The sequence below is a fragment of the Chiloscyllium punctatum genome, chromosome 17 (assembly GCF_047496795.1).
Source record: "Chiloscyllium punctatum isolate Juve2018m chromosome 17, sChiPun1.3, whole genome shotgun sequence".
In the NCBI taxonomy this organism is placed as follows: Eukaryota; Metazoa; Chordata; class Chondrichthyes; order Orectolobiformes; family Hemiscylliidae; genus Chiloscyllium; species Chiloscyllium punctatum.
This window is the reverse complement of record NC_092755.1, coordinates 79,567,215-79,594,631: the sequence shown is the minus strand read 5'-3', so window position 1 is coordinate 79,594,631 and position 27,417 is coordinate 79,567,215. Positions and strand designations below refer to the sequence as shown.

General features: G+C 46.8%; 1 protein-coding gene across 8 annotated transcripts in view; it reads right to left on the bottom strand.

Annotated features, from left to right (window-relative positions):
* adgrd1 (adhesion G protein-coupled receptor D1) overlaps window positions 1-27,417 on the bottom strand; it is a 324,854-nt gene that overhangs the window by 235,596 nt on the left and 61,841 nt on the right. For all 8 annotated transcript variants that reach the window (XR_011962991.1, XR_011962990.1, XM_072587673.1 and 5 more), the window contains one exon: window positions 19,165-19,306. Coding sequence is in view for 6 of the 8 variants with exons in the window: in XM_072587673.1 (XP_072443774.1) it covers window positions 19,165-19,306 (142 nt within the window). In the remaining 2 variants the exon portion in view is untranslated. The remainder of the gene's footprint in view (window positions 1-19,164; window positions 19,307-27,417) is intronic.

Below are 27,417 nucleotides of genomic sequence, written 5' to 3'. Positions count from 1 at the left end.
GTGTATAACTAAATTCTGTTTTGTTTTAAAAAATCTTGAAAGTCTTTTCTGATTGTTGCCTTAGATAGCATCTGTTAGCCATTATTAAAGTAGCCAGGTCAGACATTTCAGCACCTCTACCTTGATAGCCCCTCTTTGAAAAAACACGAAGGACAGAATAACGTTGTTAAAGGAGTAACATCTTCACAGGTGCCCTGGCTGCCAAAAGTGTGATGGGTCAAATGGCCTCTTTCTGTTGGATAATCTCTGGACCGCGAGTTTGAAAAGTTGTTGTGGTTTTATCTTGAAGACAATCAGCCACCTTGTCTGTGTCAAATCTCCGCCTTTAGTGACTGTATCTAGGCAGCGTGCTCAATCCAAAATCTGCTCTGCCCTAATCCTAACTCACACTATGAACTCTCAGTCCTGACTCCTGCTCTGGTCAAACATTCACTTTAGAATTCTGAGCATGGTCTACCTTAAATCCCAGCCCCATGGTCATGACCTTGCTCTCTCTGTCTCCATGACCTCGAACAAAGTCACAACTGTCCAACTTCGTGTACATCCCCAATCTCCATGCTGCCATCATTAGTGGCTCTCCATCAGTTGACTGGACAGTTAGCCAATGGGGAGACACGAATATAGTGATAAGACTATTAGACTAGTCATCCCAAAGACCAGGCTGAACGCAGGGAGCCTTATCTAGCTCCAGGGATGATGGAGTTTAAATTCAATTCATTCATCTGTGAGATTTAACTAGTTTTACTGTTGGTGATCAGGACAGCTATCCACAAGAACAACCCACTGCATTTACTCTTATCTTGTAGGGAAGGATATCTACCATCCCTATCAGGCTGGTCTACATGCGACTCACACTAATTTGGGCAATTCGTCACACATTCTGAAATGTCTAAGTCACTCAAATAAAGGGCAAATAGGTTTGATCAATATCCTAGCCTTCCCAGCAAGGCCCACATCCTAAAAAGAATAAAAACAATTTCTTTTATACTCTATCTGTCTTTCCTCCTTTAAGAATTCCTTTCAAAACCTACACCATAGATCAATGTGTCAGGATTTTCTGATGTTCTCTCATAAAATATCGGATCAGAATTGGGCCATTTGGCCCATCGAGTCTGGTCTACCACTCAATCATGGTCGATAAGTTTCTCAACCCCATTCTCCACCCTTCTCCCTGTAACCTTGGCCCCTTACCAACTAACAGCCTATCTATCTCTGTCTTAAACACCATTCCATGACTTCCCCTCCACAGCTCTCTGTGCCAATGAGTCCCACAGAGCCCCCATCCTCTGGCTAAAAAAGATTCCTCCTCATTTCAGTTCTAAAGGGTTGTTCCTTCACTCTGAGGGTGTGCCCTCAGATCCCAATCTCTCCTTCTAGTGAAAACATCTTCTCCATGTCCACTCTATCCAGGCCTCTCAGATCCTACCTCATCCCGCTAAACTCCATTGAGTACAGACCCAGAGTCCTCAACTGCAATATCAATGGACCTGCAAACATTTTTGGCTCAACTCTTTATCCAAATCCTCCTTGAAAGTTCCAAGGATTTTACAGCTGGCTCCATGGTCAGTACAAGTCGAGGTCAGTCTATGTGGAACCACTTGCCCGATGGTAACCATCGGCTTCAGAAACAAAGAGAAACAGGAAGCTCAATATGAATCAAACTCCAAAACAATCCACATCACCACCTACCTCCTCAGCTAAACACAATGTTTAAACACAAAGTAAATCAAAATCAGAGTTAGGAACTTTTGAACAATTTAATATAAGCCTTGATTTGGTTCGTTGATTTTTTTTACCAGCTAGAACAGTCCTGAGGGTGTTACTATTTAATTAGCTTTATAAAACTTTCACTGTGACACACATATCAGGAGCAAATTCAAATCTGTTCTTCCTTATTTTTTGCTTTATCAGGTGAATGGTTAACTGATGGACCCAAGAATTGACAGAGCTTGTGGAATTTAAATTCAGACCATATGGTTATATGATTGGTTGTGTTTTGTCAGAGTATTTTAAGTATTTCAGATCAGGGTCAGATTGCAAAGCTTCATAATGTTGTGAACAGTGTACATTAAACTGAAACAGGAGGCGGCCGTTCAGATCCTCAAGCCTGTACTACCATGCCAGGGCTGATTGGTTCCTTCATTCCATACACCAAACTTTGCATCAAATTGCTCTGTACCTTTGGATTACAAAAACGAATAAATCTCTGAAAGAAAAGCCACGTTTGTATTTCTATGAGAAACTCAGGAAGTGCACTTCACCAGATTTAAATTTGTGAATTGTTGCAACGCTGCAAATGCAACAATCTCAGGTTTTTTTGTGATAATTTCAAACTGATTGCCCTCCGAGTACAGAGACAAGAGCACTGCTCACTGGCAAAGAACTGAATGCACTTCAGTTAGATCCCAAGCTCGTAGGGGAACGGAACATCGGTGAGGAAATCAACAAACGTGTGCTCTAGAGGCTTCTAAAAGCAGCAAGGGAAGTATCAGGGATTGGGCAGGGTTAAATGAATGGCCACCAGTGACGGGCAGTGAGAACAGGAAAGTGCGATCAAAGCAGCAATTCCTCAAGAGACAAGCAGGGGGCTGGAGGAACACAGCAAGGCAGGCAGTGTCAGGAGAGAGAGGGATACAGCAAGGCAGGCAGCATCAGGAGGGAGGGGAACACAGCAAGGCAGGCAGTGTCAGGAGAGAGAGGGATACAGCAAGGCAGGCAGTGTCAGGAGAGAGAGGGATACAGCAAGGCAGGCAGTGTCAGGAGAGAGAGGGATACAGCAAGGCAGGCAGCATCAGGAGGGAGGGGAACACAGCAAGGCAGGCAGTGTCAGGAGAGAGAGGGATACAGCAAGGCAGGCAGTGTCAGGAGAGAGAGGGATACAGCAAGGCAGGCAGTGTCAGGAGAGAGGGGGATACAGCAAGGCAGGCAGTGTCAGGAGAGAGAGGGATACAGCAAGGCAGGCAGCATCAGGAGGGAGAGGGACACAGCAAGGCAGGCAGTATCAGGGGGGAGGGGGACACAGCAAGGCAGGCAGTATCAGGGGGGAGAGGGAACACAGCAAGGCAGGCAGTATCAGGGGGGAGAGGGACACAGCAAGGCAGGCAGTATCAGGAGGGAGAGGGACACAGCAAGGCAGGCAGCATCAGGAGGGAGAGGGAACACAGCAAGGCAGGCAGTATCAGGAGGGAGAGGGACACAGCAGGGCAGGCAGTATCAGGAGGGAGAGGGACACAGCAAGTCAGGCAGTATCGGGGGGGAGGGGGACACAGCAAGGCAGGCAGTATCAGGGGGGAGAGGGAACACAGCAAGGCAGGCAGTATCAGGGGGGAGAGGGACACAGCAAGGCAGGCAGTATCAGGGGGGAGGGGGACACAGCAAGGCAGGCAGTATCAGGGGGGAGAGGGAACACAGCAAGGCAGGCAGTATCAGGGGGGAGAGGGACACAGCAAGGCAGGCAGTATCAGGAGGGAGAGGGACACAGCAAGGCAGGCAGCATCGGGAGGGAGAGGGACACAGCAAGGCAGGCAGTATCAGGAGGGAGAGGGAACACAGCAAGGCAGGCAGTATCAGGAGGGAGAGGGACACAGCAAGGCAGGCAGTATCAGGAGGGAGGGGGACACAGCAAGGCAGGCAGCATCAGGAGGGAGAGGGACACAGCAAGGCAGGCAGTATCAGGAGGGAGAGGGAACACTCTCCCTCCTGATACTGCCTGCCTTGCTGTGTCCCTCTCCCTCCCGATGCTGCCTGCCTTGCTGTGTTTTTCCAGCCTCTTGCCCATCTACCTTGGATTCCAGCATCCTCAGGAGGCAGCAGTGAAACACAACACCACCTGCCTCACCAGCAGCCCGTCACAGATCAAACATCATGTTCTCCTCCAACTATCAACATAAAGTAGACAGTGGCAAACTCTTCTGTGCTTTCTGTTTGAGGACTGTCTTGTTGGTGTGATAGGTTAAGCACAGTGGCCATGTGTAGAAACACTCAATCCCAGTATTGTTCATTTACTTTTCATATTCATTCTGAAGATGTGAAGTACCACTGGCAAGCACAAAACTTAATGCCTGTCCCTAGGTGCCCCTAGGGATGGGTGTTGCCTTCTTGAGCTGCTGCAGTGCCCAGGTGAAGGGACAGTCACTATATCATTAAAGAGGCAGGTCCAGGATTGTGATCCAGTGACACTGAAGGAATGGTGATATATTTCCAAGTCAGGATGGGGAGTGGCTTAGAGGGGAACTTGCAGGAGTTGGTGTTCCCGTGTATCTGCTGCCCTTGTCCTTCTAGATGGAAGTGGTTGTGGGTTTGGAAGGTGCTGTCTGAGGGTCTTTGGTGAATTTCTGCAGTGTATCTTGTAGATGGTACACACTGCTGTTACTGTGAAGGGAGTGAATGTTTGAGCTGCACACTCAAGGATTTATTAGGTTAATTTCTCCTGAGCTACAATGAAGCATTCTCAAATCTAGGAGGCCCAGAGTAGTACTATTTCCTGATTGGCCAATAAACTAACAGTAATTAATTGCCACATCCAATATGGTGACCTGTGACATGATCATTCCCAGAATGTACAGGTCAGAGAGGTGAAAGATCCAAACCTTTGGAAACAGAAGACTCTGGGAGCCTGCAGTCTCTCAGTCTCCATCTGCTACATCTCACATTGATCACTCTCCAAAATCCGGAAACTCAAATCCTTAAAGAGGAGGCAGGGCCGGGGCACAATTAGAGAGCAGTAGAAGTAAATGCCACACTTTGGATCCTCCTACTTCAGGATGTCCAGTCCACACACCCTTATAAACACAGGCCATTCAGCCCATCAGAGTTACTCTGCCACTTAAAGAGCTCATGGCTGATCTGATCATCGTCAACTCCACTTTCCTGCCTTTTCCCCATTATCCTACATTTCCTTACTGATTAAAAATCCGAATATATTTAGTGACCCAGCCTCGACAGTCCTCTGCTGTGGAGAATTTGACAGATTCACTCCCCTCCCAGGGGAAGTTAATAATCAACCTCATTGCTGTGGGTCTGGAGTCACATATAGGCCAACCCAGGCAACAACAGCAGTTTCCTTCCCTAAAGGGCATTCATGAACCAATTGGATTTCTCCCCAACAATCAATGATGGATTGATTCATGGTCATCATTAGATTTTTTTTTGAATTCAAATACCTCCATCAAGTGTGGTGGCATTCAACCCCAGGTCCCCAAAACATTACCTGGGTCGCTGGATTAACTGATCAGTGATAACTTCACTAGGCCATCACCTCCTCTCATCTCCGTCATCAACGGACAACCCTACATGCTAGGATGATGCCCCTCTGGTCCTAGACTCTCCCACAAGGGGAAACAGCTCTCCACATCTCCCCAGTCAGGTCACCTGGGAGTTTTATATGTTTCAATAAGATTTCCTCTCATCCTTCTAAACTCCAATGAGTACAGGTTCAACCTACTCAACCCTTCCTCATAAGGCAGTCCCTGTGTCCCCAGGATCAGCCAAACGAACCTTCTCTAGACTGCCTCCAATGCCAGTTTACCTTTCCTCAGATAAACAGTCCAGAGTTGTTCACAATGATCCACCCAAAGATCAGCATTTTGAGAATCGATCTGCTCAGTCAGCTGAAGGCCCACAGCAAACCCACCACGCTGAGCAGATATTATCCTCCAAGTGTGGGACACACGACAATTATTTCCAAATTGTACAGTAAAACATCAAACCCATCAGAGCTCAGTAATCAGCACTGAATTATTGGGTGGGAATTAGACTCGGGGTTTATTGGAGGGGTCAAGCGATTATATTGCCAGGCGCACAGTGCTATGCACAGCCAGAAAATCACTACAGATTAGGAGAGATTTGTAACGTGTCCTCTGCTGGTTGATGCCAATTTTTCAAGTTCCATGATATCATTAAACGTGAAATGTCACCAGTCCCGTCTTCAGTAAAATCTGAGCTTCTTATTAACGTCAGCCAAGATCTGAACAGAAATCTCCTTCAACACATTTACAATCAGAGTTACAGACTGTTCCCCCTTCAGCCCTGCGTCTGCAAGGATTACGTTTATAAACCTCCTGCCAAAACTAAAGACTTGAGATATTAAAACGCGGGTGATAATAATATTTCCAAATCTCTTGCTACAGAGCTCATGGTAATTAAACAATAAAAAAATTCCATGCATGAGAAAATGCTTGGGATGTGAGCTCAGAAATGAGTTTAACAGCACAAATGATTATAATTTAAACGCAGTTCTCCACAGATTGGGTGGGGAGCCTCTTGGTGATGGAAGTCTGATGTTATACAGCCCGCACCCTGCAACAGGTCAATTAAACCCTTACTCCAGTCACCAGTGAGCCCAGGCTGCTGCAACTAGGACCCTGTCAATCACACTCCCAGTTGTAATGGGAAAGTTCCACAGCATGTTTTGGCATTATGGGCCACCCAGAGATGTGTCACTGAATTATAAAATCCAGGATATAAATGGTGAATCAACATCAATCCTTTGTAAGAGCAGTGCGTTGTTCAGGGTCACTTGCCAGAGGAAGCTGACTGAGGCATTCACAGTGCTGCAGACTCAGATACAAGACAAAAGAAAACTAGAAAATTTGACATTGTTCTTCTAAAGTAATACAGGAGGGAGAAAGACTATTCAGTCCATCTAATGGTTAGAAGTAGCTAGCCCAGGAGGAAGGTAATGGCCCAGTGGTCTTATCGCTAGGACCTATTAACCCAGCGACTCAGGTAACGCTCTGGTGAGCTGAGCTCAATCCTGAAGAAGGGCTGATGCCCGAAATGTTGATTCTCCTGCTCCTTGGATGCTGCCTGACCTGCTGCGCTTTTCCAGCAACACATTTTCAGCTCTGATCTCCAGCATCTGCAGTCCTCACTTTCACCTCTGAGCTCAAATCCTGCCAAGTAAGACAGGGGCATTTGAATCCAATAAAAATCTGGAATTAAGAATCTGATGAAATGGTTGTTTCGGGGAAACCCACCTGGTTCACTAATGTCTCCTTTAAGGAAGGAATTTGCCATCCTTACCTGATCTGGTTTACATGTGACTCCAGACCCACAGCAATGTGGTTGACTCCTCACTCCCCTCTGGGCAATAAATGCTGGCCTAGCCAGTGATGCCCATATCCCAACAACGAATACTTTAAAAATAATCTTGCCATGCCTGGTCTTTCCTTGTGGTCCTGTAATTGTCTCCTTTTGAAAGATTGGTGATTTATCCTCTCGGTATAATTCAATACAGACTTCATTTTCTTTACACAACAATCCTCAACGGAATTAAATTAAAGGGTAAGAATGAACTGTATTTATTGTGAGGGTTAAAAATATCCATTGTATTTATCTGCCTGTTAATGCTGATTGGATATATCAGTGACCAAAGGGAAAGGAATGGGAAATAGCCGCAGTATTTCATGTTAATGTGAACATAATGGTTGCGGTAACCAAGGGGAGTGAAATTAAAGGTAAAATATGCCTATAACTCACTAGATTGCTTTGTAATACACTGAGTTCCCAACGTTGCACTTAGTTTTAATATTCTGTCTTTAATCAGACACAGTATTAAACCCTCGTGCTGTTGGCCTGAGCTGTGACCTATTCCCAGAGCTCACCCACCTGCCAGCCTCCATCAGAATGCCATCCAGCTCCTGTGAAAAGTCCAATCCCAGCTTTAAATGGTTTCCCAGATCGGTTACTCTGATGTTACAGAGCATCCTCTTCAATCGTCCAGCCTAACAACCTCCCCTCCCCTCCACAGAAATATGGAAATGAACAGCAGGAGGAAGCCATTCAGCTCTGCAGCTGGGTCCCCATTCACAATGATCATCACTCGCCAAGTAAAGACCAACTGCACGGAATTCTTCCTTATACCCACCGTGCCTGTTTCAATTTACAATATTGTTGGTCTTGTCACACTGCCAAAGAGTATTTACAGTCTGCTGAGCTAAGGGAAACATTAACGAGATTTACAAAACAATTTACTGTGGTTTCAATCTTGCCACAAGGTTGTGAGGGACAGAAAGATTGCGTGTTACGGCCTGTGTTTCTGAGATGGTGTACACTGTGTCTCATTTGCTGCGTGCCACACAGTCAGAGCTAACCCTTCACACTACAGACCATGACCACCCGGTCAAACACTCAAGGACATCAACGTACACACCAGGATCCAGAAGGTTACTCAGCCCTTTGTGTCCATGCCAGCTCTCTTCAAGAGCAATGCAGCCAATCCCACTTGCCCACCTTTTCTCTGTAAATCCATGAAGTTTGTTTCCATTCAGGATCTCACCCAGGTTCATTCTGAAAGTCTCACCTCATTCAGGCAGCGCTTCCCAGATCGGAACCTCTCATTCAGGAAGAACTCTCTTTTCTCATCTTACCCTTAGTCCCTTTGCCACTTTAAATAAACACCATCTGGTGGACCATCCACCAAAACAAACAGCTGCTCCATACCCACCCCCCAGTAACTCCGCAAACCTCCATCAAATCTCCTCTTAGACTTCTCCAAATAAGAGTGTTAACCTCCTCAAGCTTTCCACCTCGCTGAACATCCTCCTTCCTGGAAGCATTTCTGTGATCGCTCCAATATCTTCACACCCTTCCCATAGTGTCATCCGAGAGAGAGAGAGAGAGAGAGAGAGAGGAGAGGAGAGAGAGGTGGAGAGAGGGGGAGAGAGAGAGAGAGAGAGGGGGGGTGAGCGAGAGAGGGGGAGCGAGAGCTAACATTTCAACTCCAGTCTAATTCTTCTCCAGAATTTCTGACAAAGGGTCACTGGACTCGAAGCGTTCACTCTGTTCCTCTCTCTGCAGATGCTGCCAGACTTGCCGAGTTTCTCTAGCACTCTCAGTGTTTGTTTCTGATGTCCAGCATCTGTGGGATTTTGATTTTACCAGAACAATCACCATTAGCAGTTGCCTGGCCGTCTCCCAGACCAGTGACCATTCAAGAAAATGACCTGACAGAGACCCAGTGGTTAGCACCGCTGCCTCACAGCACCAGGGACCTGTCTAGATGGAGTTTGCACATTCTCCCTGAGTCTGCATGGGTTTCCTCTGGATGTTCTGGCTTCCTCCCACAGTCCAAAGATGTGCAGGTTAGCATGGACTGGCCCTGCTAAATTGCCCATAGTGTTCTGGGATGTGTAGGTTAGGTGCAATAGTCAGGGGTAAATATGGGATAGGGGAATGGGTCTGGATGGGTTACTCTTCAGAGGGTCAGTGTGGATTTGTTGGGCCGAAGGGCCTGTTTCTACACTATGGGGAATCTAATCTAGTCTAATCTAACAGGTTTCCGCGACTGGGCATGGTGTGCAGCCACAGAGGAGTTCAAGGGGCTTTGCCTGAGTGTTAGTGGAATAGACTTCAAGAAAGTCACTGGCATTTGATTGGATGATTCCCACGTTGACTCTGACGGAGGTACAGCAGGCATTATTAACAGAGTTTCTCAAAAGCTCTCACCGTTTCTTCAGTGTCTCTGGGTCAAAATCCGGGAACTCCCTCCCTCAGGGCATTGTGAGTCTACCTACAGCACATGGACTGCAGCGGTTCAAGAAGGCAGCTCACCCCCCACCTTCTCAAGGGGCAACTAGCTCATGCCCGAAACGTCGATTCTCCTGCTCCTTGGATGCTGCCTGACCTGCTGTGCTTTTCCAGCAACACGTTTTCAGCTCTGATCTCCAGCATCTGCAGTCCTCACTTTCTCTGCAACTAGGGACGGGCAATAAATGTTGGGCCCAGCCAGTGATGCCCAGGTGTCATAGGTCAATGACTTTTTAAGACATGTCACTGCTACACAGTCTGAATCTGGCTGAAGTGCAGGAGGGCAGTGCTGACAATGACAACCAGACCCATGGATTGCTGTTAATTTGCCCAAGGTCTTTGCCATCAAACCCCTCGCTGTTGTCAGAGGCCGAGCAGCAGCATTGATCTGCTATTGGATCTCCTCATCAGTGGTGGCCTTTTGAGAGAGGGATGGCCAAGGTATGAGAAGTCTGACCCACTGGAGACAGGATACTGTGGAGTTTTCTTTGACTTGATCAAGGACGGGCTAGCTCTGTTAGAGAAAGCCCGAGACCCAGCTGCATCCTGAGCAACACCATGAGCTGATGCGTCTACCACAGCCCACTGCAGGCAGTGCTGGACAGTGTCCTCTCCATACAGACCCATCAGCCCATCCAGTCTATATCGCCAAAAATACACAACACTTTATTTTACACATTTGCAGGATAGTCAAGAGGGCTACTTTGTCCTGGATGATGAATATAAAATCATGAGGGACATGGATAGACTTGAACGTGTGGCTGGGGAACTGGTGCAGGAAGCAAGGATTTAAATTCTTAGATCACTGGGGTATGTTTTGTGGTAAGCATAAATGATACAAGAGAGACAGTTTGTACCTTAATAGGTTAGGGGCCAGCATTCAGGCAGGCAGGTTTGCTACTGCAACACAGCTACGTTTAAACTAAGTAGCAGAGGGGGAGGGGACAAACTGGATGTTTAAAAAGGAAATTGAAGGGAAAGTTAGAACAAGAGAAGTCAAGAAAGACAACTGTATCAATGAAGCAGAAAACTCAAAAAGGGATCATGCTGTAAGGTTGAGTGAAATAGGGGTTGATGGGAAGGGTGAGAGCAGTAACAAATTAAAAATATTATACATGAATGCATGAAGCATTAGAAATAAGATGGATGAGCTTGAGGCTCTTTTGGAAATTGGCAAATATGATATTGTGGGGATAACTGAGACGTGGCTTCAAGTGGACAGGGCCTGGGAAATGAATATTCAAGGCTATATGTGCTATTGTAAGGACAGACTGACGGGCAGAGGGGGTGGGGTGGCCATGTTGGTAAGGGAGGATATTCAGTCCATTGCGCAGGGGGACCGAGAATCAGGGAATGTAGAGTCAGTTTGGATAGAGCTGCGAAATTCTATGGGTAAAAAGATTTTCTTGGGAGTTATCTACAGGCCCCCAAACAGTAGTCTGGATGTTGGATGTAAGTTGAATCAGGAGCTGAAATTGGCCTGTCGCAAAGATGTTACTACAGTTGTTATGGGGGATTTCAACATGCAGGTAGACTGGGAGAATCAGGATGGTATTAGACCTCAAGAAAGAGACTTTGTGGAGTGCCTCCGAGATGGATTCTTAGAACAGCTGGTGCTGGAGCCGACCAGGGAGAAGGCAATTCTGGATCTGGTATTGTGTACGGAACCAGAATTGGTCAGAGACCTCGAAGTGAAGGAGCCATTGGGACGTAGTAACCATAATATAATAAGCTTCAATCTGCAATTTGATAGGGAGAGGGTACAGTTGGAAGTGACAGTACTTCTGTTGAATAAAGGGAACTATGGAGCTATGAGGGAGGAGCTGGCCAAAGTTCAATGGTGCAATACCTTAGCAGGGATGACAGTGGAGGAACAGTGGCAGATATTTCTGTGTATAATGCAGAAGATGCAGGATCAGTTCATTCCAAAAAGGAAGAAAGATCCTAGGAGGAGGCAGGGGTGGCCGAGGCTGACGAGGGAAGTTAAGAAACATATAAAGTCAAAAGAGAAAAAGTATAACATAGCAAAGATAAGTGGGAAAACGGAGGACTGGGAATCTTTTAAAGAACAACAGAGGATTACTAAGAAGGAAATACGCAGAGAAAAAAATGAGGTATGAAGGTAAGCTGGCCAAAAATATAAAGGATGATAGTAAAAGCTTTTTTAGGTATGTGAAAGACAAAAAAATGGTTTGGACTAAAATTGGGCCCTTGAAGACAGAAACAGGGGAATATATTACGGGGAACAAAGAAATGGCAGAAGAATTGAATTGGTACTTCAGATCTGTGTTCACTGGGGAAGACACAAGCAATCTCCCTGAGGTAACAGTGGCTGAAGGACCTGAACTGAAGGGAATTTATATTTGCCAGGAATTGGTGTTGGAGAGACTGTTAGGTCTGAAGGTTGATAAGTCTCCGGGGCCTGATGGTCTACATCCCAGGGTACTGAAGGAGGTGGCTCGAGAAATCGTGGATGCATTGGTGATTATTTTCCAGAATTCGATAGATTCGGGGTCAGTTCCTGAGGATTGGAGGGTGGCTAATGTTGTACCACTTTTTAAGAAAGGTGGGAGAGAGAAAGCAGGAAATTATAGACCAGTTAGTCTGACCTCAGTGGTGGGAAAGATGCTGGAGTCTATTATAAAGGATGAAATTACAACACATCTGGATAGTAGTAACAGGATAGGTCAGAGTCAGCATGGATTTATGAAGGGGAAATCATGCTTGACTAATCTTCTGGAATTTTTTGAGGATATAACTCTGAAGATGGATGAGGGAGATCCAGTAGATGTAGTGTACCTGGACTTTCAGAAAGCTTTTGATAAAGTCCCACATAGGAGGTTAGTGAGCAAAATTAGGGCACATGGTATTGGGGGCAAAGTACTAACTTGGATTGAAAATTGGTTGGCTGACAGGAAACAAAGAGTAGTGATAAACGGCTCTCTTTCGGAATGGCAGGCAGTGACCAGTGGGGTACCGCAGGGATCAGTGCTGGGACCGCAGCTTTTTACAATATATGTTAATGATATAGAAGATGGTATTAGTAATAACATTAGCAAATTTGCTGATGATACAAAGCTGGGTGGCAGGGTGAAATGTGATGAGGATGTTAGGAGATTACAGGGTGACCTGGAAAAGTTAGGTGAGTGGACAGATGCATGGCTGATGCAGTTTAATGTGGATAAATGTATGGTTATCCACTTTGGTGACAAGAACAGGAAGGCAGATTACTACCTCAATGGAATCAATTTAGGTAAAGGGGCAGTACAGAGAGATCTGGGTGTTCTTGTACACCAGTCAATGAAGGTAAGCATGCAGGTACAGCAGGTAGTGAAGAAGGCTAATAGCATGCTGGCCTTCATAACAAGAGGGATTGAGTATAGAAGCAAAGAGGTGCTTCTACAGCTGTACAGGGCCCTGGTGAGACCACACCTGGAGTACTGTGCACAGTTCTGGTCTCCAAATTTGAGGAAAGACATTCTGGCTATTGAGGGAGTGCAGCGTAGGTTCACAAGGTCAATTTCTGGAATGGCGGGACTACCTTACGCTGAAAGACTGAAGCGACTGGTCTTGTATACCCTTGAGTTTAGAAGACTGAGAGGGGATCTGATTGAGACATATAAGATTATTAAAGGATTGGACACTCTGGAAGGGGGAAACATATTTCCGCTGATGGGGGAGTGCCGAACCAGAGGACACAGCTTAAAAATAAGGGATAGACCATTTAGGACAGAGATGAGGAGAAACTACTTCACCCAGAGAGTGGTGGCTGTGTGGAATGCTCTGACCAGAGAGCAGCGGAGGCCCAGTCTCTGGATTCATTTAAGAAAGAGTTGGATAGAGCTCTCAAAGATAGTGCAATGAAAGGTTATGGAGATAAGGCAGGAAGAGGATACTGATTAGGAATGATCAGCTATGATCATATTGAATGGCGGTGCTGGCTGGTCTTTGCCCCAGGATGGGCGAGTCCAGAACTAGAGGGCATAGGTTTAGGATGGGAGGGGAAAGATATAGAAGAGATCTAAGGGACAACTTTTTCATGCAGAGGGTGATACGTGTATGGAATGAGCTGCCAGAGGAAGTGGTGGAGGCTGGTACAATTACAGCATTTAAAAGTCATCTGGATGGGTGTATGAATAGGAAGGGTTTGGAGGGATATGGGCCGGGTGCTGGCAGTGGGACAAGGTCAGATTGGGATGCCTGGTTGGTGTATGCAGGTTAGACCTTCAGCTGCCGTTTTGGATTGCTGCAGTGTTGTAGGCAGACCCTAGATCTAATGGAATATTGGGAGAACTAGCGATTTGGATACAGAACTGGCTCAAAGATAGAAGACAGAGGGTGTGGTGGAGGGTTGTTTTTTAGACTGGAGGCCTGTGACCAGTGGAGTGTCACAAGAATCGGTGCTGGGTCCTCTATTTTTTCTCATTTACATAAATGACTTGGATGGGAGCATAAGAAGTACAGTTAGTAAGTCTGCAGATGACACCAAAATTGGAGGTGTAGTGGACAGCGAAGAGGGTTACCTCAGATTACTACAGGATCTGGACCAGATGGGCCAATAGGCTGAGAAGTGGCAGATGGAGTTTAATTCAGATAAATGTGAGGTGCTGCATTTTGGGAAAGCAAATCTTAGCAGGACTTATACACTTAATAGTAAGGTCCTAGGGAGTGTTGCTGAACAAAGAGACCTTGGGAGTGCAGGTTCATAGCTCCTTGAAAGTGGAGTCACAGGTAGATAGGATAGTGAAGAAGGCGTTTGGTATGTTTTTCTTTATAGGTCAGAGTATTGAGTACAGGAGTTGGGAGGTCATGTTACAGCTGTACAGGACATTGGTTAGGCCACTTTTGGAATATTGCGTGCAATTTTGGTCTCCTTCCTATCGGAAAGATGTTGTGAAACTTGAAAGGGTTCAGAAAAGATTTACAAGGATATTGCCAGGGTTGGAGGATTTGAGCTACAGGGAGAGGCTGAACAGGCTGGGGCTGTTTTCCCTGGAGTGTCGGAGGCTGAGGGGTGACCTTATAGAGGTTTACAAAATTATGAGGGGCATGGATAGGATAAATAGACAAAGTCTTTTCCCTGGTATCGGGAAGTCCAGAACTAGAGGGCATAGGTTTAGGGTGAGAGGGGAAAGATATAAAAGAGACCTAAGGGGCAACTTTTTCACACAGAGGGTGGTACGTGTATGGAATGAGCTGTCAGAGGATGTGGTGGAGGCTGGTACAATTGCAACATTTAAGAGGCATCTGGATGGGTATATGAATAGGAAGGGTTTGGAGGGATATGGGCCAGGTGTTGGCAGGTGGGACTAGACTGGGTTGGGATGTCTGGTCGGCATGGACAGGTTGGACCGAAGGGTCTGTTTCCGTGCTATACATCTCGATGACTCTAAGATTCTATGACCCACAATGCCACTGGGGCGGGAATTCCATGATTTTGAAGGAATGGAGAGATATTTCCAAGCCAGGATTGAGTGTGGCTTGGAGGGGAACATGCAGGGGATGGTGCTCCCATGGGTCTGCAAGCCCTGTCCTGCTCGATAGAAGTGGGTGTGGTCCTAGCCCCATAATCACATTGCCCCAAACATTTTGACCTTTCGAGTACTCATTCGGGTACTTTTTAAAGGTTGTGAGCTTTCCTGTATCAACTCCCACCACCCTCTGAGAGAAAGAAACCTTCCCTCTAAACTTCCAGACTTTCACTTTAAATCCCTCTCCCTCTCTTTCAAGATATCCATTAAAACTGACCTCTTTGGCCAAGTTTTGGGCCGCCTGTCCTAACATCGCCTCACGTGGCTCAACTTCAAACTGGCTGTGTACACCCTGGTTACGCTGACCCTGCGTTGTGTTAGAGACACTCTCTCATTCCAAGTTGTTGTTGGGGCTTATGTCTAACCAGGATTGGTCTAGCTGACTGGAAGAGAATATCAGTGAGAGCGTGCACTGGGAGAGTTAAGTTCCTCAGGAAAACGTGCTCTCATTAACGTCGAATTAATGAGTGAAAACAAGCAAGGGGGCATTTAAAGCTGACATAAATAAGATGAAAATTGATTTCACACTTCATAAAAAAGTAACAAGCCAAAACAGACCCAGCATCAGCATAAAAGCCAGACACAAGCAGAGACCCCCCCTGTGACTGTCAGCCAATGACGTGCAGACCCTGACCGTATATTGGCTCAATGGGATAGAAGTTTATATTGCATGACCACACATCCCCTCCAACGTGTCCCAACAGCTCACCGAGAACTCCAAATCCAAACAACAACATGACTGCAGCCTGAGGTACAGGCCCAAAGGAAGACTTGCATTTATGCAGCACCTTTCACAATCGCAAGGTGTCACAAGTTGCTTTACCATTCTGGAGCATTGCCACTTTTCTAACGTTCTGGATACCAGCTGCCACCAATCCTCCATTGCAGATAGTTTCTATCAACCTGTTCAGGAATGTTATTGCACACCTTTAGAAGAGGTAGGGCTTGAACCCAGGTCTCCTGGCTCAGAGACAGAAACACTACCACTGTATCACAAGAGCCCTCCAACAGATGACAAACAACAAGCACAACCCCCCAGGCAGTGGGGTCTGAACCCACATCGCTAAACAACCTGGAACCGGAATACAACACCTTCACCAGCTCAGCCCCACTCCACACTCCCCCTTCCAATACTGAATCAAATCAGTGACACAAGGACAAACTATTGCACAGTCCAAACAAGAAGATAGACTTGACTCCCATAACAAGTGTAGTTTATTTTATGACAGCGATAGGTACAACTAATATTAACTAGTTAGGCTAGTTATATCTATCAGAAGTCAGGATTGGACACATCTGACTCTATCAGGACCTCATGCAAGAATACCTGTTCCTCCACCCCAAAACCATGTGACATCGTCAGGCTGGCTGGAGCTAATGCCACGTCCATAATAAACCATTCACAGCCATTACCTTAAACAACATAAAGTGGGAAATACAGTAGCTAATGTCAGTGCTGCAAGATCCCACAGACAGCAAGCTGGTAAGTATTTCATTAGTGTTGGTGGTTAGGGGTCAAATATGGGAATAGATTCCAGGAAGGAGTACCCTCCTAATCCTGCTGCAGGAATTGTATCCATTGAGGGAGCATTGGTTTATCCACACCCCCTGGTGTGAAAGGGAAGCCTGATGCTGAATGTGGTCTGACCAATGAACAGGCAGCAATCCTGCAGGAATGTTAATAGCTGTCGATGGGCACTGGATTCCGTGTTGTTCTCTCTCGTTAAATCAAACTTTGAAGTAATTGCTCTGGTTGTCATGGTGACACGCAGGCATTCTCTCCCTCTCTGTCCCTGGGATCCTTTCATTCCCCATCCTCCTGATTTAGCTTGGAATGTTAGACCCCCATCCCATTACAGACAAGCTCTTCCTAATATTCCCATGATCCCAGCTCACCCAGGAGTATGGCTGACTTCCCCGTAAAAGATGGGACTACCCTCTCTCCCGCCTCACCTGTCATTTCTCTCGAACATTTATGTATGACGTCATTTTATAAAGAATGAGACACGAGACCACCGACTCTGGGCATCTGGGAGGTCGATAACACCAGCAGCACCCCCGAGCCTCAGTCTGGATCAAATCCACAACCCTCCCCACACCCAGCCCCACCCTGCCCCTGCCCTAATCAAAATGCCACTTCCACTGACTGCATCATTGACAAAGGAGCATGTGTGGAAGAAATGCAAATCTACTTTCTGTGTCTGAGCCTAGCCTCAGACCCCTCTCCTGGATGTTGGTTAAGCTGCAGTTCCAGGAAACTCTGGGGGCAATTCTGGATAGTTGCTGATCATTCCACCCCTTCCCCATGTGCCCCACCCAGCCCCCAGCCCAACAGGCCTACCGGCTTTAGGACGGGAGCCACAGCTCCTACAGTCTAGTTTGTGATGTCACACAACCAGAGGGAAACCTGTTTACAAATCCCGGTGAGTGGGAGCTGCTGGGTATGCTGGGAAGCTGCTGGGTGTGTTGGGGAGCTACTCGGCCTGCTGAGGAACTGCTTGGTCACTTCACTGCCGCAGGCTTCCTATGGGAGAGTCACAAATTAACCCCACCCAACCACGGTCCCTCTCACCTCTGATTCTCAGGAATTTTATAAAAACATTATTATGAAGGAGGAGGTCTGTCAACCAGCCCCACCTGTGCTCTTAACAAACTTTACAACCGTAAGAAATAGGAACCAAAGCAGGCCATTCAGCCCCTTGAGTGTGCTCTGTTAGTCAATAGGATCCTGGCTGTTCCAACATTCCTCACATCCCCTTTCCTTGTAACCCTTGATTCCTCGACTGATCAAGAATCTCTTTGTCTCAGCCTTAAATATCCACAAGGACCCTGCCCCCACAGCTCTGTGAGACGAAGAGTTCCAAAACTCTCAACCCTCTGAGAGAAGTAATCCCTCCTCATCTCAGACTGTGCCCTCTGGTCCTAGACTCTCCCATGAGGGGGAATATCCTCTCAGCATTGACCCTGTCAAGCCCCTTAACAATCCAAGACAGAGTTAATATCTCGCCACACCTGGTGCTGCCAGACCCTGCTGAGCTTTCTCAGCAATTTCTGTTTTTGTTTCTGATTTCCAGCATCCACAGATCTGTTGGTTTTTATTCCCCTTAACAATCAGGAACCACGCAGAGCAGAGGAAAGTCACCTATACCGTGAATTCAAAAAGAACGGGTACCCAATGAACACCGTCCGCCGATTTCTCAGCAACAAACCCAAACAAGCAGACAAAACACATCCAGAAACCCTAGTCAGGCTCCCCTAGATCAAAGACATCTCAGAAATGACTGCCAGACTACTCAGACCCCTTGGACCATGGTAGCCCACAAACCCACCAACACACTAAAACAGCAGCTAATGAACTTGAAAGATCCCATACAGACACCAAGCAAAACTAATGTCATTTACAAAATACCGTGCAAGAACGGTAACAAATACTACATTGGACAAACAGGCAGAAAACTAGCCACCAGGATACATGAACACCAACTAGCCACAAAATGACATGATCCTCTCTCACTAGTATCGTCACATACAGATGAGGAAGGACACCACTTCGACTGGGGCAACACATCCATCATAGGACAAGCCAAACAGAGACACGCACGAGAATTCCGAGAAGCATGGCATTCCAACTGGAACTCGATCAACAAACACATCGAGTTAGACCCCATCTATCACCCCCTGAGAAAAAGAACAGCAAGTGACTTCACCACAGGAAGTGACATCACCAACCTAAAGAAACCCAAACACATAAATAGAAAGTAGGAATTATCAGCAGTGCTTTGCCTGAGGCCCAATGAAAATGTTACCTCGTCGGGTGACGAAACATCTGGAAATGACCTTCCAGCTCAGCGAGCAAACCTACATCCATCACCACTTATTCTTCCAGACTCCAGCGAGTACAGTCCCACTCTGTTTAATCTTTGCTCTTATGATAATCCTTTTAAACATCTCCATTGCAATTCATTAGTTAATTAACAGCCTCACATTCCTGTGAAAGATATTTTAAATGAATACTCAAGAGTGAGAAGACAGAACACTCCTGAAAGTCTTTACTCTGATCTCGCTCACAGTCCAAGCATCGAGTCTGTTTCACTCCAGTTCTTACCAGCACATGACTCAGGGTTAAGGTGGTGAGAGGTGATCCCGATAGGTTGTGGGAAAGTGTTGGAGGGGGTTCCATTTTCAGGGAGATGATGTAGCTCATCACGGTGATTTTGTGTTCTTTGTGAAGTGCTGATTCACTGATTCTGGGAACAGGAAAGGACAGGATACTTTCAGAAGGTGACAACACCACATTGTACAAGACACAAACAGCACCGAACGTAACCCTTTCGCTTGGTCCCCCTTTCTGGAGTGCTGGCTCTGTGCTACGTACAAATCACCTGCACCTCGGTCAGACCACATTGCTACTGCTCAGTTTGTAATTCGTCATTTACAGAATGTCATTGGCTAGGTCAACAATTACTGCCCATCCCTAATTGCTTTGAGAGCAGTTATGTGACAACCACATTGCTGTGGGTCTGAAGTCACATGTAGGCCAGACCAGATAAAGATAGCAGATTCCCTTCCCTGAAAGGGGCATCAGTGATCCAGATGGGTTTTTACAACAATTGACACTGGTTCCTTGGTCACCTTTCGGAGGGAATTAACTCCAAATTTTAATTGAACTTAAATGTCCCCCAGCTACCATGGTGGGGTTTAATCCCATCTCCCCTCATCCACAGTCTCGAGTTCTGGTTTATTAGTCTGAGTGACATTCCCACTATATCACTGTCTCCCTGCGTAACTTGATCATTTGATTCCAAAATGAATCGCAGTCAATCCTAAACCTCCCCTGCCATTGCCAAAAGGGGTCATGTTGTAACTGCAGGCGCTTCGCAACCGTTTGCTGAGGATGGCCTTGGGATCTTGCTGTGGCCTCACCCTCTCACTCATGGCTAGGGGCTAGGTCTGTTGCGGGGAGAGATGGGGGATGGGGGATGGGGGATGGGGGATGGGGGATGGGGGATGGGAGTTGAATGACCTGAAACCCAGCTTGTTTACACAACTCACTCGATAAACCCACAGTTCCCACCCTCCCCCCACCCACAACTACCTTGACCACTCTGCTCCCAGGTTGTGCCTCATATCTGGTCTGATGATGCTCACTTTCTCATCTCTATCTATAAACCCAACACAGTGCAGTATTGCTGTTATTTACATGGAAACAAGTCAACAATTAGAACATAGAACAGGATAGCACGGGAACAGGCCCTTCGGCCCACAATGTTGTGCCAAACATGATGCCAAACTAAACTAATCCCTTCTGCCTGCCTTTTGGTCCATATCCCTCCATTCCTTACCTATTCATGTGTTATCAAAAAGTCTTTTAAAGACTCCCATCGTGCATGCCTCCACCACCATCCCTGGCTGTGTGTCCCACACTCCTACCACACACTGTATAAAAAAACTTGCCCCTCGTATCTCCTTTGAACTTTCCCCTCTCACCTTAAATGTATGCCCCCCCCAAACCCCCCGACCCAACCTCACACCCCCCAACCTATCCCCACACTATCCCCACACCCCCGACCCATCCCCACACCCTCCCCATCCCCACACCCTCCCCACACACCCCAAACCATCCCCACACCCTCCCCACCCATCCGACCTATCTCCACCCCACACCCTCCCCATACCCCCCTGAACCATCCCTACACCCCGCGACCCATCCCCACCCCACACCCCCCCACCCATCCCCACGCCCCCCCGACCCATCCCCACGCCCCCCCGACCCATCCCCACACCCCCCCCGACCCATCCCCACACCCCCCCCGACCCATCCCCACACCCTCCCCACACCCCTCCCGCCCAAACAGAGACTCGGGTGGGATCCAAGTCCACTGACAAAATGAACAAGTTACCAAATACACAAGCTGTCTGGGATGAAACGAGTTCTAAACATTAACAAAAGCTCGGTGGGATATGTCTCAACGATGCTTCCTCATCTGGACACAAAGACACAAATCACAAATAGCAGCAACACAGTTACTGAGCCTATTAACAATGGTAAACTAATCCAGCTTTCTTCTGAGATGAATTGCAAGTCAAGTCATGCTGAAGTCAATGGAAGTGCTGTGGGATGTGGGGACCTGAAATAAAGAGGGGAAATGTTGGAGGAGCTCAGCAGTATGTACTGCCGCAGTCTCCTGAGGATGTTGCATGTGACCTATCATCAGAGCTGGGAGATGAAAGGGCATTCACTGGGGATACAGGTCAGGTGGCTCTCCAGGAGAGTGCTTGGGGGTGACAGTGTAAACTCAAAGGACATGACGGAAGTCTTTTCAGCCTCAGACAGCAAGGTGGATATCTCCAGCAGGGAGCTGTATGGAGCCCCATGGGAAAACAGACTCAGTCACAGAAACAGCTCTCCACCATTACCCTCTGCTTGCTGTCTCTCAGCTGATTCTGGATCCAACATGCCACTTTGCCTGGAATCCACAGGCTCTTACTTTCTTGACCAGCCTGTCATGAAGAACCTTGTGAAAAGCCTTGCTCACATCCATGTGGACCACATCAAATGCATGATCCACATCAACACTCCTGGCTACCTTCTCAAACATTTTCATCCAAGTTTGTTAAATATGACCTTCCCTTAACAAATCCATGCTGATCATCCCAGATTATTAATCCATGTCTCTCCAACAGCAGATAAACAGGAGTCCCCAATTTACAAACATTCAATTTATGAGCATGATCCTATAGGAGGGGTGTATTGTTAAAGAACCTGTATTTATAAACAGCTGCTTCCCATTGTGTTCTGACTTGTGTACAAATCAATTTGCAAACAGACTCCAGAAAGGAACCCATTCACAACCCAGCCTATGTTCTATCCCTCCAATTTCTTTCTAATAACGGAGGATAGACAGACTGCCATGTAACTTCCTGCTCCATCCTTCCCTCCCTTTATTGACGAAGGGACAATGTTCGCTGTCCTCCAGCCCTGTGGCCTGGGGAGGTTGCTGATATCTCCTCCCTCACCATCCACGGCGACAGCTCATTCAGGACTGCAGACTCATTCACTTTGAGGGGGTTGAATTCTACACTACCTCCTCTCTCTCCCTGTGAATTTATTTCTGCGTCGGCACACAGTGGACTCCACTGGTCCCCTCATTTTCCTCTTGTTCTTTATATAATTTTTAAAAACCCTTTGAGTTTCAATATCTCAGGAATCTAAAAACCCTCTCCTCTGCACTCTCGCTCCAGCCATACATTCATCTGCTTGATCCTTCTATCCCTGTACTCACTACTGCGTGGTACCAGAAATAATCCAGAGATTACCACCTTGCAAATGCTACTTTTCAATTTCCAAACTAACTCCCCAAAGTCTGTTTGCAGGATTTCAACTCTCTTCCTTCTGAGGTCATTGGTCCCAACATGAACGATTACATGGTATAAGCATCAATCAGCAGGGGAGCGTAGTCAGCATTAGAATTTGAAGTCCAGTTTTCTTTTTAAATTCAAGCTCCACCGACTGATGCACTAGGATTTGAACACAGTGTTGCCTGGGCCCCTGGATTACTCGCCCAGTGACAACACCACGACACCGGCACCTCATTCCAAACCGAACAGGAATATTCAACTCATTCTCCTGAGTCAAGAGTAAGAAACCTGACACCAAGAGTGTACGAGAGTGTGAGAGAGTGAGGGTGAATGTGAGAGTGTGCACAAGTGAGAAAAAGAGCAAGAGAGTGAGAGACAGACAGAGTGAGTGAGAGACAGAGAGAGTGAGTGAGAGACAGAGTGAGTGAGAGACAGAGCGAGCAAAAGGAGGGTGAGAGTTGGAAAATCCAGCTGTTTTAACAGTGGTGTAATAACAGCTGGTGCAATTATGCAGCCAGTTATTGCAATTGCTCTTGGCAGCTCCAGTAACTAGGATCACAGAATGAGGCGGTTCAGAAGGAACCACTCAGTCCATCATTCCCGTTCTAACTCTGACAAATACCTCGTCTGCTCTTTCCCCACAGCCATGCAAATATTTCTCCCTGAGGTATCTTTCTAATTGCCCTTTTTGGCAGTTGTTGTATCTGCTTCTACTGTGCTTTCACAACACAATAAAAGTCACCTGCTGCCTGGTTCTTTGGCCAATTACTTTCAGTCTAATCCCTCCCGTTACTTACCCTCCTGCCATTCTGAATATTTCTCCTTATTTACTTTAACAGAACTATTCATGATTTGAACACCTTAATTAAATCTCTCCTGTGTTCTAGATCGGACAAAGTGAGGACTGCAGATGCTAGAGACGGAGAATCGAAAAAAGTGTGGTGCTGGAAAAGCACAGCCGAAGAGGCAGCATCTGGGGAGCAGGAGAGTCGACGTTTCGGGCATAAGCTCTTCTTGAGGAATGAGGGGCAGGTGCTTATGCCCAAAACATGGACTCCCCTGCTCCTCAGATGCTGCCTGACCGGCCGTGCTTTTCCAGCACCACACTTTTCGACAATGTTTGGTCTGTCCATGTTAACTGACCAGGATGATTCTGGTAAATCTCCTCAGCAACCTCTCCAAAGCATTCACATCTTCCCTAAAGTGTGGAGAACAGAACAGAGCCCAGTCCTCCAGCTGAGGCCTAACCAGTTTATTTTCAGTCGAATACATTCAAAATGAAAACAGAGAATATTGGAGAAACTCAGCAGGTCTGGCAGCATCTGTGGAGAGAGAAACAGAGTTAATGATTTGAGTCTGATATGACTGTGTTCTGAAGAAGAATTATACTGGACTCGACACATTAACTTTGTCTCTCTCTCTCTCTCTCCAGAGATCTGCCAGACCTGCTGAGTTTCTCCAGCATGCTCTGCATGTGTTTCAGATTTCCAGCATCTGCAGTAACTTGCCTTTTTGAGTGCATCTGGGAGTTTGGCTCAAAGTGGGAATTCAGAGCAGAGGGAGAATGAGGTACATTAAGGAAGGGTTACTGTTCACTCAGTAACTTCATTCCTTGCAATAACAAAGAGATGTTTTTCATTGTCTACTCATTACTCCACCCCCCAACATTTGATTTCCAGTTTTATGCAGTGAATGAAGCAGCTTAATTGGGAACTGGGATTATTAGAAACTACAGGTTTTATTAATATTGTAAGTATTGTATTGTTTTATCAGTATTGCAAAATTTACTTTCAGTGTGACAGTATATTGAGGGATGTAGGCTGCATCAATTATACAGGAGAAAGTGAGGACTGCAGATGCTGGAGATCAGAGCTAAAAATGTGCTGCTGGAAAAGCGCAGCAGGTCAGGCAGCATCCAAGGAGCAGGAGAATCGACGTTTCAGGCATGAGCCCTTCTTCAGGAATGAGGAAAGTGTGTCCAGCAGGCTAAGATAAAAGGTAGGGAGGAGGAACTTGGGGGAGGGGCGTTGGGAATGCGATAGGTGGAAGGACCTTAACCTCCTTCCACCTATTCTAGAATGGACCAGACAGGAAGATATTGTCAACTTGTTATTGTGCAAGATGACAGGATTAATTGATGACCTCAGAGAAAAGGCGCCTGCAGGTGCCAGCGATCATAATATGATTGATACTACATCAACTTCAAGAAGCAAAGTGGGTCTAAGACTAGTCTTTTCAAATTAAAGAGAGCAATTCCATATGTGCAAAAACTGTGAGCAAAGCTTGCTGAAGGAAACTGGAGTATGACGCTGGGAGATAGACCAGTCAAGAAGCAGTGAAAGACTTTTGTTTTATGTATTTATGGGACATAGGGGTCACTGGCTGGGCCCAGCATTTATTAACCGTCCCTAGTTGCCCCTTGAGAAGGTGGGGGTGAGCTGCCTTCTTGAACCACTGCAGTCTATGTGCTGTGGGTAGACCCACAATGCTATTATAGGAGTTTGGAATAAAACATGTAATGGGATAATTCAGAATAGTATACTCAGCAAGTATACTCTTAATGTGAACAAACATTCCAAGGGGAGAACCCGTCATCCACGATTCATTGAAGACATTATTGAGAACATCAAACTTCAAGGAAAAAACATGTAATTGCACAAAGGTGAGTGGTAGGTTGGAATGATTGGTTGGAATATGAAGAACAGCAGTGAATGACTGGAAGATTAAACAGGAGGAAGGAATTAACAGAGGAAATTAACAAATGTAAAAATAGATAGTGAGGGTTTCAATGGATATTTAAACAAGAAAAGGGTCAGTAAAGCCAGTAATGAAAACAGAAATTGCTGAAAATTGTCAGCAGATTTGGCAGCATCTATGGAGACACAACAGTGTCAATGTTTCAGATGCAGTGACCCAGACCCAAAACATTAACTCGAATTTCTCTCCACAGATGCCACCAGACCTGCGGAGTTTCTTCAGCAATTTCTGTTTTTATTTCTGATTTCCAGCATCCACAGTTCTTTGTTTTTATTTGGTAAAGTGAGCATCAGTCCAGTCAGGTGTGAAAACGGTGAATTAATTAAAGATAATAAAGAAGCAGATGGACGGAATGGAAAAAATATTTTGCTTCTGTCTTCACTGTAGAGGGTACAGGAAAAACTTCAGTAATAGGCGCAAATCATTTGGCACACAGAGGGGAACTCGGTGAAATTACAGTCACTAGGGAAACAGTACTGAGCAAACGGAGGGAACTGTAGGCTGATAAATTTCTAGCAGACTTAGGTACATAGAGTCATAGAGATGTACAGCATGGAAACAGACCCTTCAGTACAACTCATCCACACCAACTAGATATCCCAACCTGACCTAGTCCCATTTGCCAGCACCCGGCCCATATCCCTCCAAACCCTTGCTATTCATATACCATCCAAATGCCCTATAATGCTGTAATTGTACCAGCCTCCACCACTTCCTCTGGCAGCTCACACCATCCTCTGTGTGAAAACGTTGCCCTTTAGGTCCCTTTTAAATCTTTCCCCTCTCACTCGAAACCTATGCCCTCTAGTTCTAGGCTCCCCCACCCCAGGGAAAAGACTTTGTCTATTTACCCTATCCATGCCCCTCATGATTTTATAAACCTCTATAAGGTCACCCCTCAGTCTCCGATGCTCCAGGGAAAACAGCCCCAGTCTATTCAGCTTCTCCCTATAGCTCAAACTCTCCAACCCTGGCAACATCCTTGTAAATCTTTTCTGAACCCTTTCAAGGGGGGAACTGTATTGAACTGAATAAGATCCTGAAGGAAGTGGACATGGAAACGATGTTACCGCCTGTGGGTCAGTCCAGACCACAAGCCGCACTGATTGAAATTTAGGGATCACCCTTTTGGGACAGGTATGGGAGGGGTGGTCTGGTGTGGTGTTGGGGGGGAAAGGATTCTTTTCTCTCTGAGAGTTGTGTGAATTTGGAACTCTCTGCCTCTGAAAGTGGTGGCGGGTGGGGACAGTGAGTATTATTGGGGGGGGTGAATGAGTATCGTTAGGGTGGGGGGGGTGGGGTGAGTGAGTATTGTTAGGGTGGGGGTGGGGACAGTGAGTATCATTAGGGTGGGGGTGGGGTGAGTGAATAACGTTAGGATGGGGGTGGGGTGAGTGAGCATCATTAGGGTGGGGGTGGGGACAGTGAGCATTGTTAAGGTGAGGGGTGGGGACAGTGAGTATCGTTAGGGTGGGGGTGGGGACAGTGAGTATCGTTAGGATGGGGGTGGGGTCAGTGAGTATCGTTAGAATGGGGGTGGGGTGAGTGAGTATCGTTAGGGTGGGGGTGGAGTCAGTGAGTATCGTTAGGATGGGGGTGGGGTGAGTGAGTATCGATAGGGTGGGGATGGGGACAGTGAGTATCGTTAAGGTGAGGGGTGGGGACAGTGAGTATCGTTAGGGTGGGGGTGGGGTGAGTGAGTATCGTTAAGGTGAGGGGTGGGGACAGTGAGTATCGTTAGGGTGAGGGGTGGGGTGAGTGAGTATCGTTAAGGTGAGGGGTGGGGACAGTGAGTATCATTAGGGTGGGGGGTGGGGACAGTGAGTATTGTTAAGGTGGGGGTGGGGTCAGTGAGTATCATTAGGATGGGGGTGGGGTGAGTGAGTATCGTTAGTGTGGGGGAGGGGTGAGTGAGTATTGTTAGGGTGGAGGTGGGGACAGTGAGTATCGTTAAGGTGAGGGGCGGGGACAGTGAGTATCATTAGGGTGGGGTGAGTGAGTATCGTTAAGGTGGGGGTGGGGTCAGTGAGTATCATTAGGGTGGGGGGTGGGGACAGTGAGTATTGTTAAGGTGGGGGTGGGGTCAGTGAGTATCGTTAGGATGGGGGTGGGGACAGTGAGTATCGTCAGGGTGGGGGTGGGGACAATGAGTATCGTTAGGGTGGGGGTGGGTCTGATCTTCCATGATGTTATAGAGTGGTGAAGTGGAAGAGCAGCAGTTTGAAGATCGAATGGCCAGCTG